General features: G+C 45.3%; 1 protein-coding gene across 6 annotated transcripts in view; it reads right to left on the reverse strand.

The window, feature by feature from the left end:
* rims1b (regulating synaptic membrane exocytosis 1b) overlaps positions 1 to 12,371 on the reverse strand; it is a 97,665-nt gene that overhangs the window by 24,176 nt on the left and 61,118 nt on the right. For 2 of the 6 annotated variants that reach the window (XM_018750969.2, XM_018750968.2), the window contains exons 12-20: positions 11,706 to 11,752; positions 11,397 to 11,512; positions 10,749 to 10,879; positions 10,170 to 10,341; positions 9,207 to 9,360; positions 8,549 to 8,605; positions 7,017 to 7,170; positions 6,501 to 6,614; positions 5,230 to 5,292 (exon numbers count right to left, since the gene is read on the reverse strand). In XM_018750969.2, the coding sequence (XP_018606485.2) occupies positions 5,230 to 5,292; positions 6,501 to 6,614; positions 7,017 to 7,170; positions 8,549 to 8,605; positions 9,207 to 9,360; positions 10,170 to 10,341; positions 10,749 to 10,879; positions 11,397 to 11,512; positions 11,706 to 11,752 (1,008 nt within the window). Of the gene's footprint in view, positions 1 to 180; positions 253 to 1,320; positions 1,399 to 2,400; positions 2,491 to 5,229; positions 5,293 to 6,500; positions 6,615 to 7,016; positions 7,171 to 8,548; positions 8,606 to 9,206; positions 9,361 to 10,169; positions 10,342 to 10,748; positions 10,880 to 11,396; positions 11,513 to 11,705; positions 11,753 to 12,371 lie in introns of all 6 variants that reach the window. The other 4 variants (XM_029259238.1, XM_029259237.1, XM_018750967.2 and 1 more) reach the window with 4 other exon arrangements.

Below are 12,371 nucleotides of genomic sequence, written 5' to 3' on the forward strand. Positions count from 1 at the left end.
TGAAACTGCAGCATCGTGTTTGTCAGGTAATGATTCTGTGGTTAAAATGCACGTGAGCCGTGTGAGACAGTGCAAAGCCTGGAAAGGGACGGGGTGGTGCGAAGCAGGATCATGCATGACCCTGTCCACCCTCTGCCGTATGTGATGCGCAAGGCCCCCTTGGGGCAGCGTTGCAGGTACCTCTGGGCCCCCGGCTTTGCACTGAGGTGGTTCACCGACTCCTGTGTGGGGACAATGGTCTCCAGCATCCAGCTGCTCCATTGGACCAGCACAGAGACACAGGTTGGATATTGGATGAAGGAGGATGGGAACAGTGGGGCCAGAGGCATGGGTTTGGGTAGTGGATGGAAGGGCAGGGTATGAGAGGAGGGGCCAGAGGAACAGAGACAGACATGCAGATGGTTACACAGCATGGAGACACAAGGATGTATGCAGACGGCACAAGACCGATAATTTGAAGTGTGCAATCCCAGTCACATTAATAAGCACTTATGGTACTCGAAATTAATGTGAGGAATGAACTGCGTGACACAGTTCATTATAGTCTTGAGGCACAGATATAACAGACAACGATTCATAGTTGCTGTGCGTTTCATGTTCATGAGTAAACGTAACGTGAATATTTTTTCATGTGTCTCAGAGGGGGCACCAAACTGTGTGGCAGCTTTATTTTAACCATCTCCGCTGTACTCTAATGGTGTTGATCACAGACAACACAGGGACAGAAGACAAAAAAAAAGACTCTTACAAGGCAGAAGCGGTAGGGGGTGCATTCTCATAAAGGCTGCATGTCTAATGTCTACAGTCTAGTCTATTACACCCTAAAAAGTCATGGGTCTCTATAAGCTGCCTGAAATTTCAAGAGGAGGAGCCTGTCTGCAGCACAATCGGTGCTGCAAAAATGTGATCAATTTCAGCCTAAAAAGTCAACACTGACACTACATGGAACATGTGATAGCATTGCAGCAATGCACACTGGACGTGAGACCAAAAATGGAATGCATTAATACACTGGATAGGGTACTTGACCCTGCACTAAATAGCCATCCTGATAGATGGCACAGTGCTGTGTAACACACTGATGAATTTAAAACATCTACCAAGACAGTTTAAAAGGAAAAAAGCATTAGGCTCCATGCCAACCCATAAGTTTTTAGAGTGTCCTAGTCTACAGGATACAAGATAGAGGGTGACTATGCTACAAGCAGAAGTCAAAGGGGGATGAGCCTGCAGGCCAGCAGGGTAGGGGGTCTGCAGCGGGTGCCAGGATCCTGAAGGATCGCATGGGACGGGGTTAGCCGAGGATTGAGGGGGCGGTACCTGTCGTCTTCGGGGGAGGGGTGCTGGATTAATATCCTGGGGCTGGTGGGCCGTTTGCGGGGCAGAGACTGGGTGCATCTGAGTGGCGGCCCCACAGTCCCACAGTCGCCCCCCATCCCACAGGGATGAGGGACAGGAGAAACACATAAGATAAGTTAGGACAGGACGAACCGTGCCTTTATGGTCCACAGCACACAGGGCTTAGTCCAAGGGCAATACGGTGGCCTCTTTGTTTCAGAGAAGTGGTGTGATCACAACACATTTATGGGCTGGGTTCACTGGCCTCTCACTACAGGTGGTGTGGACCTCCAGAAGAACAGTTAAGCTGCCCCCTGTAGTCCAGTCATAAATCATAGGGATAATTCAACACCAACAGCGAAATTGATCGTGAACGTGTTCACCAATCAACACGTGTCCACAGAAACTAATGTCTAATGGTGGTCACAATGTTCAATATACACATGCACTCATGGGAGGAATGGATGCAGTGACCTTGAGACTGGTGATGTTTATCAAATAAATACCCAGTTCCATCCCTTTATGACAGGCTATAGGCAAAACATGCGCTGCTGTTGAAGAAGAAGCATTTGTCTTTTACATTTTATGATGCCACTGTGGGTTTTAGGCAGCAAATTTAAAGCAGGCCAATATTTGTGAATGTTCAAAAAATGTCTTATTATGCAAAGTTTAAGCATTTTCTTATTGTTGAAACAATGTGCAACAGGGCGAACTTTCAGTAAGACTGTGGGATACATTTTGCACATGGAAACAGAAGAAAAGTAAAAGTAAAGCAAAACTTAAAGAGCCACACTCTTTATAGGCTAGAGAAGGTGCGTCTACTGCAGTTGGTCTGTAACCGCACCCTGTTCTAAGCCACGAAAAGCATCAGCACATTTATGTTACACTCCTCACACCCACTCACACAGGCAACAAGCACTGCATACACACACAAGTGCATTCAGCCACCTATTTATAGCTGCAGCAATGAAGAACAACAGAGACAGAGATCTTTCAGACCACCAGAACAAAGCAAAGGAAGAAAAGGAGGGAAAAAAAAGTAAAAAAGTCTTTTCTGTGTACCTTTCTCGTTCGGGTGAATGGAAACTAGTATCTGGTCTCAAACAGTTGGTACTAGCACTTCTAACCCTGTCAAGAGAGGGCTGCAGATCACTAGGGCCACAACATGGCATCCAATGGAGGTCGAGAAGGAACAAAAAAAGAAAGAAACAAAAAAAAAAAAGGAAAAACATGTTAGATACCAAATCATAAAAGGGCATGTATATCTCAACAGGCGATAAGCAGACAGGCAGTCTTGGGGTCAGCTGAGCCCACGAGATGGATCTTTGAGTATGGCCATGGGAGTCTTCTTTGGGTGTGTGCAAAGGAGTGCCTGAACAGATACAGCTTCCCTCCGTAAGGAGCAGAACTCCTTCAGCACAGGAAATATTGTTGATGTTTTAAAACAGTATTGTGAGTCTGTGTCAGCAGCCGGCAGACACTGTGGCGGATTGGCTCTCTGATTAAAAAAGTGCTTCCACATAAAGGATCTGGGTGGACATTCTGAGGCACACATGGCGACGGAACTTCCTTCTGTCATCAAACCCTGTGCATTAAGCTCTCAGCGTCAGCTCCTAATCTCTTGACCAAGGGAATGTGACATTTCTTGAAGCTCACCTGTCCACACTGCAGCCCCTAAACCCATGGGCACGGTGTGCGAGGGTGCCCCCAGGAAGCGAGATGCTACCTGGTTTGGGCTCCTGCCTGATCTTTAGGCATACAGGGAGGGTGCAGCCTCACAGACATGCATGGGACACGGCAAAATGAAGCGCAAGCAGAAAGAATCTAAAGCAGAAAATCCAACTTAAATACCATGGCATTAAATATGAACCAAAGTAATACATTTCATGGTATAGTCTTACAGTATGTATCTTTATGATGTCGACTCATTATTCAGCTGTATATCTAACGTGAGCAATTAAGGATAAAATTCAAGAGCCTGGGGATCGGTAGAACTTGATGAAATGAGAAGCCCACATCCTTCGCCCGGCACGTTCCAGGAGGCATGCAGGTAGAGAAGAGGGAATCTATTGATGTTTAAAAGTGAACAAACACAAGCTGTTTTAGCGCCAAATTCTCTTCTGTCTGTTCTCTCCCACAACTTCTAAAATGGCAGGGGGACTCGACTGAAATCCCACAGACATCCATCAAATGAATCAAAAGAAATGAATGCTGAGAGGGAAACGCGGAATCGCTCATGTTTGCTTGTTGCGTTTTGGACACACTGTGCATGTTTTTAACTTTGTTGTGTGTTTATTTATTTCTGCCAGAGTGAGAGCATGACTGGAAATTGGCAGACAGATTCAGGCCTGGTGTCAGATGGCTCATTACAAACTCCCCATGCCATCCGCAAGATTCGTTCGGTACACAAAGGCACCTGGCAGGTTTTGGGATGAAGCTCTCCATTGATCCATGGAGGCAGAACAAATCGGAGCAGCATTCACCCAGGCTCTGCAGCACCAAGGTAATTTAGGCTTTCCTTCAGTGTAATTGTTTTTTTTCTCTCTCTTTGCTAATTTGTTTGAGGATGGCAACACTGATGGCTAGAATGCATTATGCAAACATTATGGAAACATCCAAACCCTGCACGGACTTCGCCTTGCATTGCAGGGAATTGGCCCAAAGTTTCTCCGAAGGTCAAGCCATCGTGCACAAAGTCCAGTAGCAAGCATGAGGTCACTCCGAGAGAGAGGAGCGAGCACCGGAAAAACATGAGAAGAAATTCAGCAGTAACGGGCTAAAGGATGCGAGACGGGGGACCAGCACTCCAACACTGAATTTCACGCGGACTAGAACACGTTCAGGAAAGAGACAAAGACATGGAGTGCATGAGGAGCAACAGTGAGGGTAGCAGCTATTACACGGGTGCACTGTTTCCAGAACAGAGAGACCTGACCTCCACTGTCTTCCACCTGCTTACCTGTAGGTGTCTTATGAATACCATCCATCAGTACGGGCATTCTGGGTGGGAGTGTATTACCGTACCTATAGTTCCCAGTTCTATTGCTACACAGAGAGCATGCGACAATGGAAATAAAAGTGCAAAACAGACAAATATGGCAAAATAGTATTAGAAAAAGAAGAGCAAAAGACAATTAGACACACGTAAAGCAGCCATGCAGAGGAAGGCCAAAAAAAACTGCACCATTTTCAAGGGGTCACCTCTTAAAAAGACCACAGCATTGTCTTTGAAATCAATTGCTGTGCCTAACTCAAAGGGGATTGTTTTTACTGAGAGAACAGTAAATGTCTTTCGGTTGCTAGAAAATTTGGTGCGCTCACTGGCAGACTATCGTTCGATAGCTGACCGATACTAAGCCACTTGCAGCTAGACAGAGACCCACAACCGCCTGTGCATGATGGAGGAGAATGACGATGCCAGAAATGTGAAGGAAACATTTTCACAGGCCTGTCATTACAGTATCTGTTCTGTGATCGGTGTACTTTTCTTCACTGACGAAACTACGAAATATGTATAAACAAGAGCTGAACCAAGAGATGGTCCAAAGAGTTCAAGACAGCTGGGTGGAAAAAAGATGGAGTTAACTTTGGCACAAACACAAACATTTTTCAGATGAAGTGTATGCAGAACAAAATAAAAACACAGGCAAACCGCACAGCGACAAACTTGTCAAATGACAGGAAACCTGGTCACGCCCGTCAATAGTGTTGCTAATTCATTTGTTTTATTTTTAAGATAGTTTTAACTGTTGTTTGCCACCTCAGACCCTGGGGTCTTGTTGCGGCGGTGTTAAGATTATGTCGTACGGGGAGAAGGACGATGACCATGGAGGTTACTGACAGCAATGGCAGGAGGAAGAGGAGGATTGGCGTCTCCGCCCGGCGCTTTACCTGTTGGTGTGCAGGCATTCGGCACTCCCACCTCGGATTGCTCTGCGCATGGAGAAGGCCTCACTGTGTTTACCGTGGTGGATGGTGTGACCATGGTGAATCAACAACCAAAAGCACAACCCCAGGACACAAAGGAAGAAGATGGATGGACAGGTGAGTGGGTGAATGATGCAGGAACAGAAAGAAATAATAAGATTGAGAACTGTTATGACAACAAATAGAACATTAATAATAATAATAGTAATAATAATAATAATAATAATAATAATGAATTTTTGTTAGTACTGGAGTCCAAGATGGTCTTGTACAACAGTAAAAAAAATTGTATGCTCAGCTGTTTGCTACAATTCAGTATAAACTAACTAAATATTTAAAAAAGAAAGACGTCTTATGCTGTGCTGGATGGCACGTTCAGTAAACGTAAGAAACTGCACTGTAATAGGTTATTTATACCACGTCAGCACCTCCAAGTGGTGAAAGTTTTTTAAATTAACAGCCACACCACTCCACGAGTCTTGTGAAACTGCGCTACGCCATTTGAAAAGGTCTAGCATAATCTATCCTGTAAAAGATGTAACATACGTCCTCTGAGTAGAAGAACTGCACCTAAAAATAGTTGGTTTGGAGTGCTTCCTTCACTGCTGATTAAAAAAGGAGGAACCCAGGACGTTTTATTGATCGTCTGTGAAAAGGGTTTATGCTCACAGTGTGATTCTGATTTGGGACTAACAAAAATGCAAAGGCTATGTGGTATGTGAGCCTGAACGCTAGTCCTCATTACACAGCTTTGATTGAGAAATAAAGAAAACCAGCCAGAAATAACACCTCAAAAATAATTTTGGTTAATTAATACAAGGCTCTGTCAGTTCTGAAACCGCACAGTAGAAAGGTTGAAATTACACTGAGGAATCAAACGTTGGCTCTACAAATAAAAGGTAGATAATCCTTTTATACCTTTGGTAATTGAAAGAAATATAGAAGTAGTTCATATTGGCTCACTTTGGTCCAGAAATAGTTAAAAAATGAAGAAAACTGCAAGGCAAGGCATTAATACATGAGTCCAAATTAAGCCCAGTTCAGCCAGAGATACACAGAATTTATCCAGATGAAATACAGCAACATCCATTCCCATATGCTGGCCTACATGGCTGGCTTTACCTGCCTGTGCCCACTGAGACCCCCCACCTCACCATCTGATCCCATCTTCATAAGGAGATCACCAACCCAGACCTGGGTGAGAAGAAATTTCAGCTGGGCCTCCCTGACTTTACCTGTCCTCAGAGTACTCCTGATCTGAGTCCTGGGAGGCAGGCTCCTGCCGGCCCCGGTCGTGGTAGTGTGCGGGTGACCGGGACTGCCGGTTCTGGTGGATCTCATCCAGGCTCCTGATGTACGCCAAGTGAGACAGGGGCATTAGTAAGATTCTGGGTTGTAGCACTGCTGCTAGGAATAGTTGTTGTGAAGACTATACTAAATCATATCCTGGCATATGCACTACTTCTGGGTACCACAGCCCTTGTTTTCTTTTTGTCCTTGGAACCCTGGAGAAATGTGCACACACACATGCACCATGCGTTCCCTTCAAAAAATTACTCTTTCAAGAAAAAGTAGGTGAGAATTTTAGAGTGTCATAAAAGTTCGGTCAATACAGCCTCTATTCCCGAGAGAAGCCTTAAGGAAAAATTATAGAAAGCTAAGGGAAAAGGATCCAGTTTTCTGAAAGCCTACAATGTCCATGAGTGCGGTGGACATGAGAATGTGACAGTCGCTAATAAATGAGCCCTTACCTTTGTATGGGCATGTTGGGGGGTCGAGAGCGGCCCCTGCCCTGGTCATCGCGGTGCGGCGAGACAGAGCGAGAGCGAAGCTGTGGGGTCCTCTGCTGCTCGGGCACTGTTAGCGTGGGGGTGCGCTCCTTCTCCCGTGAGCTTCTCTCTGCTGCTGTTCCCCCAAAGAGATGGGGTATGGCCACGGAGGTGAAAGGACACAGCAGCACCATCAGGAGGGAGTAGCTGTGGCCCCTATCTATCCCCAGCCCAGGTCAACACGCAACTCTGTTCACAGCAGTCCTGCATGATTGCGTTGGTGCCACCAGGGGGTTGACGGGGGGCAGGAGTGAAGGGGCACCACAGCAACGCAACAGAACAGTTGTGTGCGTGTGGCATGACATCAAGGTGCCTGCCCTCAGTTTCAGCCCAGACTACAGAACACGCGCTGGCTACACATTTTCTACTGCTTCCCAGGAACTACTTGGAATCATGCTTGGATGGGTGCTCTACTACAGTTAAAGGGCAGCTCTCATCATGCCAAAGGAAAGAGCTCAGGTTAAAGGATACCTGCTGTAAGCTTCGCAAGGGGCCAAACACTGCTGCACAGTGCTCTGTAAATTTACATGATAGCTGATGCCATGCATCTTCCAGGTCATCCTTATTAAAGTGAAAAAGCCTTGGCAACCATTACATTGCATCTCAGTGAAACATTAGGCCCATACTTTTTACTTACGGCCTTACTAAATTAAGAGTTACAAGTAAGGAACTGGTCAAAACATTCATTCATTATTAAAAAAAAAAACAGGTTTATTAAAACCTGTTTGTTCATGAGACAACGGGTAGAGAACACACCCGTTGGGCCAAAACTGCCTTGTGCTTTTTAAGAAAATAACATTTACGCCTCTTCAGTCTGCGCTAATAGTGGAAGCATCATTAAGCCAAGGCATAAGCAACAGTTACAGTGTGAATTGTTTTATTCTTAAATGCAAAGTATCCTTTTTTGTCTTTCTTTCTACAGCCAGCGACTCTTTAATCTACTGCAGGCATGCAACGAAAACAAAAAAGACATCGACTGTTGAGAATGACTGTGAACGTCCCTCTAGGCACCATGCTTGGACCATCACGTTTTTTCTCAGTAGGTTGGTCGTCTACATTCCGGCAACGGGGGAGAGAGCGTCCGGTGACAGGGCGCAGAGTTCCGATCCCCATCCATCGGGTCATCAGACACATACTAACATTCTGCTGAATCACCGCATTCAGGTGGAAACCAGGCCTTTGCCACAGGTCCATGTGGTAATCTGAGAGAAAGGCATTAATGCGGGACCCAAATATAGCAGACATAAGGCCCACACCTTCCGCTAAGAAATTCAACTATCACAGCCCCCTTGGGAGCCAGGTTTTCGTGGCGCACTGTCTCCAGAGCTGATAAAATTTGCTTTTATCGGGAGCGGACGTGGGTCACCCCCTCTCCCGCCCTTTGCCGGAGGCCTACCAAACACAGTGTAACACGCAACAGTGTAACCATGCCTCCTCCTCCCAACACAACCCACCTGTTGTAACTACCGCAATAGCATCATCAAAATCTGTGTCAATGATGCGGTGTGACCCTGCACAGTGGTGGACAGACACACACACAGCAGCGCTGGTGAGAGGATCTGTCACAAGGCTGGCGCTCGCACGCACACAAACGTTGTGGCGGCTGCGTGGGCAGCGCTGACAAGACCCATGAAAAAGAGCTCTTACATAAACAGAACACTGAGCAAGACACCCACACATGAACACACTCATGAACACACACACACAGACGCACACACACACCCACACCTGTGCATGTTAAAACTATCACACACATTTCACCATCAACAGGAGCATGACTGAACCCAGAAAATTCACATATGTGCACATACTCACACCCATCATGGTCTAGATGCATTCCTGCTGTATATAATCCTTTGACAGAGATTTAGAAAATGATGACTGCCTGAGGCCTACTGATGGCAGCAGCACTAGAACCAAAGGTATCAGTTCCCTTCAACTTGATCCCGTATCTGCAGGTTTTATCATAAACACATTTACACAATGGACGTATGCTGAGCAGTTGGACACAGCTGGAGGACACAGAAGGGTGAAGGCTGAAGTTTGGGAGTCCTACCAGTAGAAGTCTGGCGCTTCTTTTTTTGCCTGAAGCACCACGCACTACATACTTACTCTGGAGCTTCTTGCTAGGGCTGTCCCCATGAACGTGCCTCCGAGGCAGGTAGGGCGAGGGCTGGGGCAGAGGTAGCGAGGACACGTCATGGGTCTGCAGCTTGTACCAGTGGGGCATGTCGTCCAGCAGCGCAGTCTCCAACTCGATCAGGATCTGCCCCAAATGGAGGTGGCGTTACAGGTAGTCATATCACCTTGCATCATCCCACTGGGAATGCGCACACACACACATAATGTAGTCCGACAGTATACACTCACATACCACAATTACACAGAATATAATTCCACACACTTACAATCACACAGAAATCTGGCACATATCCTTCATATCCTAAACATATCCTTCATCCACACATGTTCTGATCTTGGGCAATTGTAAATTGGAGTGACCAGACATTCCAGTGCATCGCATTCATTTTTTATACATATATTCCAGAACTTTTAAAAAAAATCGAAAAAAGTGGCTTATTAATTGTAAAAACAAAATTCCAATTTTTTTTAAAAAAAAAAAATCACATTCAATATTTCAAGTGATTTGCAAGCATACCATTCTAAATACACAAAACAAGTAAGTTTTATTAAATTTTGTTTCAAATTTGTCAGAACATTTTATTCGTATATAACGATTGCTTTCAAGTGGAAATTATTTTTAAAAAAATCCATCATACGTGACACTGGAATTACCAGTCAGTGGCATGATGGGACCTCTCCTTCCCCATTAGTCTTGTGATGCAACGATGAACTGCACATTCACACAGTCTCAGTCACACACTAAAATTACAGAGCAGAATCATCACATTGTAGGATAACACCACAATGACACAGTGCACAGTTCGATGTGATGCATGAGAGCATGTAATACGTGTATGAGTAGAGTCACGCAGAAAAATTTAACACAACATCACACTGCTTGACAGCGGACACATTGCGGGGTAGGTCGGAGTCTCGGCACCGCACTCGCACCTCCCCGAGGAATTCGCTCTCCTCTTCCTGCACTCGTGGCTGGTCCCACACAGTGATCTCCAGCATGTGCTCCCGGAAGTCCTTGCGATGCACATGTGAGTACAAGAAGGTCTGGTTCCACTTGGGCTCTAGGCTTTTCTTCACCGTCTTAGTCCTGCGCTTGCTCTTGTCACTATGAGGATAGAGGATGCTTATGGATGCGTCCATCTATCACAGTACCCAACAGAATGATCTGCTTTCTCAAGGAACCAATAGATTCATCTAGATATAGTGGGACAGAGCAGTACTGTGCTTGTGATGTCAATGGTGGTAATGATTATAAACACTCCAACTCACAAGGAAAGTCAATAGCACAATCACCTTCGGTGATGGATTACAGAACCTTCTGGTCAATGTGGAGCATCCAGCTGAAGTTACTTTTAGCCCGATACACAACCGATAGCAGAGAAAGTCTACTCTAAACCCTGCCAATTCATGGACAAACCCATTGAGTTTACAACCTCAGAGAGTGCACAGAGAATGCGCATGAACACAAAGATATTATGATAGGATATTTATTTTTACATGAGAACAGTGTACCTCCTGTCAGGTAGGAAGTACATTTTGACGTATGGGTTTCTGGGTCGCCCGTCCAGCCGTGGAGGCAGGTCTCTGGCTTGAAGTACGTTGACAATCAGCTGGTGGCCCACTTTATCATACCATAATTTTACCTGCAGAACATGTGTTTGCCCATGAGTAAACAAAGAAGCACTCTATGGTATTTAACACTGTATGACTACAGAGAACGAAGAGCGACACTAGAAGGCGTATCCACTGCGAAGTGTGCCACTGCCGTATTGTACTGTGCTCAACGTTTGACTTCTCACACAGGTTCGCCAGTGGAACATATCGAAAAGGAGATTGCCAGAATCATCACTATTGAAGCAAGAACACAGAATTTGCAGCAGCAGTGAAAAGTGCGAGTAAACCAGAGCAACCTGGGCAAAAGCTGCATGGGATGAACTGGGGAGAAGCATGAAAGCAAATGTCTGGGAAGTGCTGCAGAAGAGCTAGGAAGACATTGTTAACCCAAGTCCTTGTGGAAAAAAATATATAATATAAATAAACATAAAAAACCCAGTTTCTAGCAAGTGAACACAATTTTTTCGCTGATGCAAATATTCAGAATTTCACTGTTAAGGCTTGCAACAGTGTGAGCTTACAGAACCTGAGTGGCTATGAACTCACTGAGAGCTGTCCAGGAAGCTCCTGAGGTAGGTCCCTCAGTGTCCCAGGGCTGGTGGGGGACATGATTGATATCGAGGGCCGTTCCATTTTCTGGGACTCAAAGGAACTTGAACCTGCTCAGAATGGAAGGACAACGATGCTTTCGCCACTGTATAACGGCTAAATAAACTAACTCACAGGTACTTGCGCACAAATCCTGATAGGAGCAGTTAAATCAACACACCTTCAACGTTCCAACAACGTTACTCCAGTGAGACGTGCCATATGCGGCCAGTCTAACCGGAAAATGAACGATTTATTAAAACTTACTAGATTCTAAAGGAGGATGTGATGTTTCTGGAATTCTTGGTATATCTCTAAACAGCAAAAAAAGAAAACAATGTCTATGAATGCATATGAAACAAGAAACACTGATATATATATTTTCACAGCGGAAATATCTTTTATGGAACTATAGGCGGTAGAACGTATATGAAAATATAATAAATTTTACCACACAAAAAAACACTAGCTTCAACTACTCAGGTCATCCATACTAATAATAAAACCATTTTTTTACCACCACAGAAACACACACACACACACACAAAGTGCAGAAATAGAGCCACAAAACCAGACTGTAAAGAAAGACAACTTCAGAAGAAGTGACAGAACACAGGTCATTTCAGCTGCCAACACAAAGCCTTTGCATGACATTTCTGTCACACTACAACAATACATTTCTGCCGAAGATCAGCTAAAGATCGTGGAGACACACTGGGTCTAGAACAAGGAAGGGGGGTGCCCGCACACGAGGGAGGGTGGGCGAAGGAAGTGGGGACTTTTGCACCCACACCCCTACCCTACTCCCACCTGTGTCCCTGCCATGAGGTCTGAGAGAGGATCATGGGTTGAGGATAGACAGGGGCTTGGACCACAACCACTGCAGATGTTCTACTTACTGATATGCTCTATACACCCTTCTCAAGAAGTTTT

The sequence above is a fragment of the Scleropages formosus genome, chromosome 16 (genome assembly GCF_900964775.1).
Source record: "Scleropages formosus chromosome 16, fSclFor1.1, whole genome shotgun sequence".
Taxonomy (NCBI): Eukaryota; Metazoa; Chordata; class Actinopteri; order Osteoglossiformes; family Osteoglossidae; genus Scleropages; species Scleropages formosus.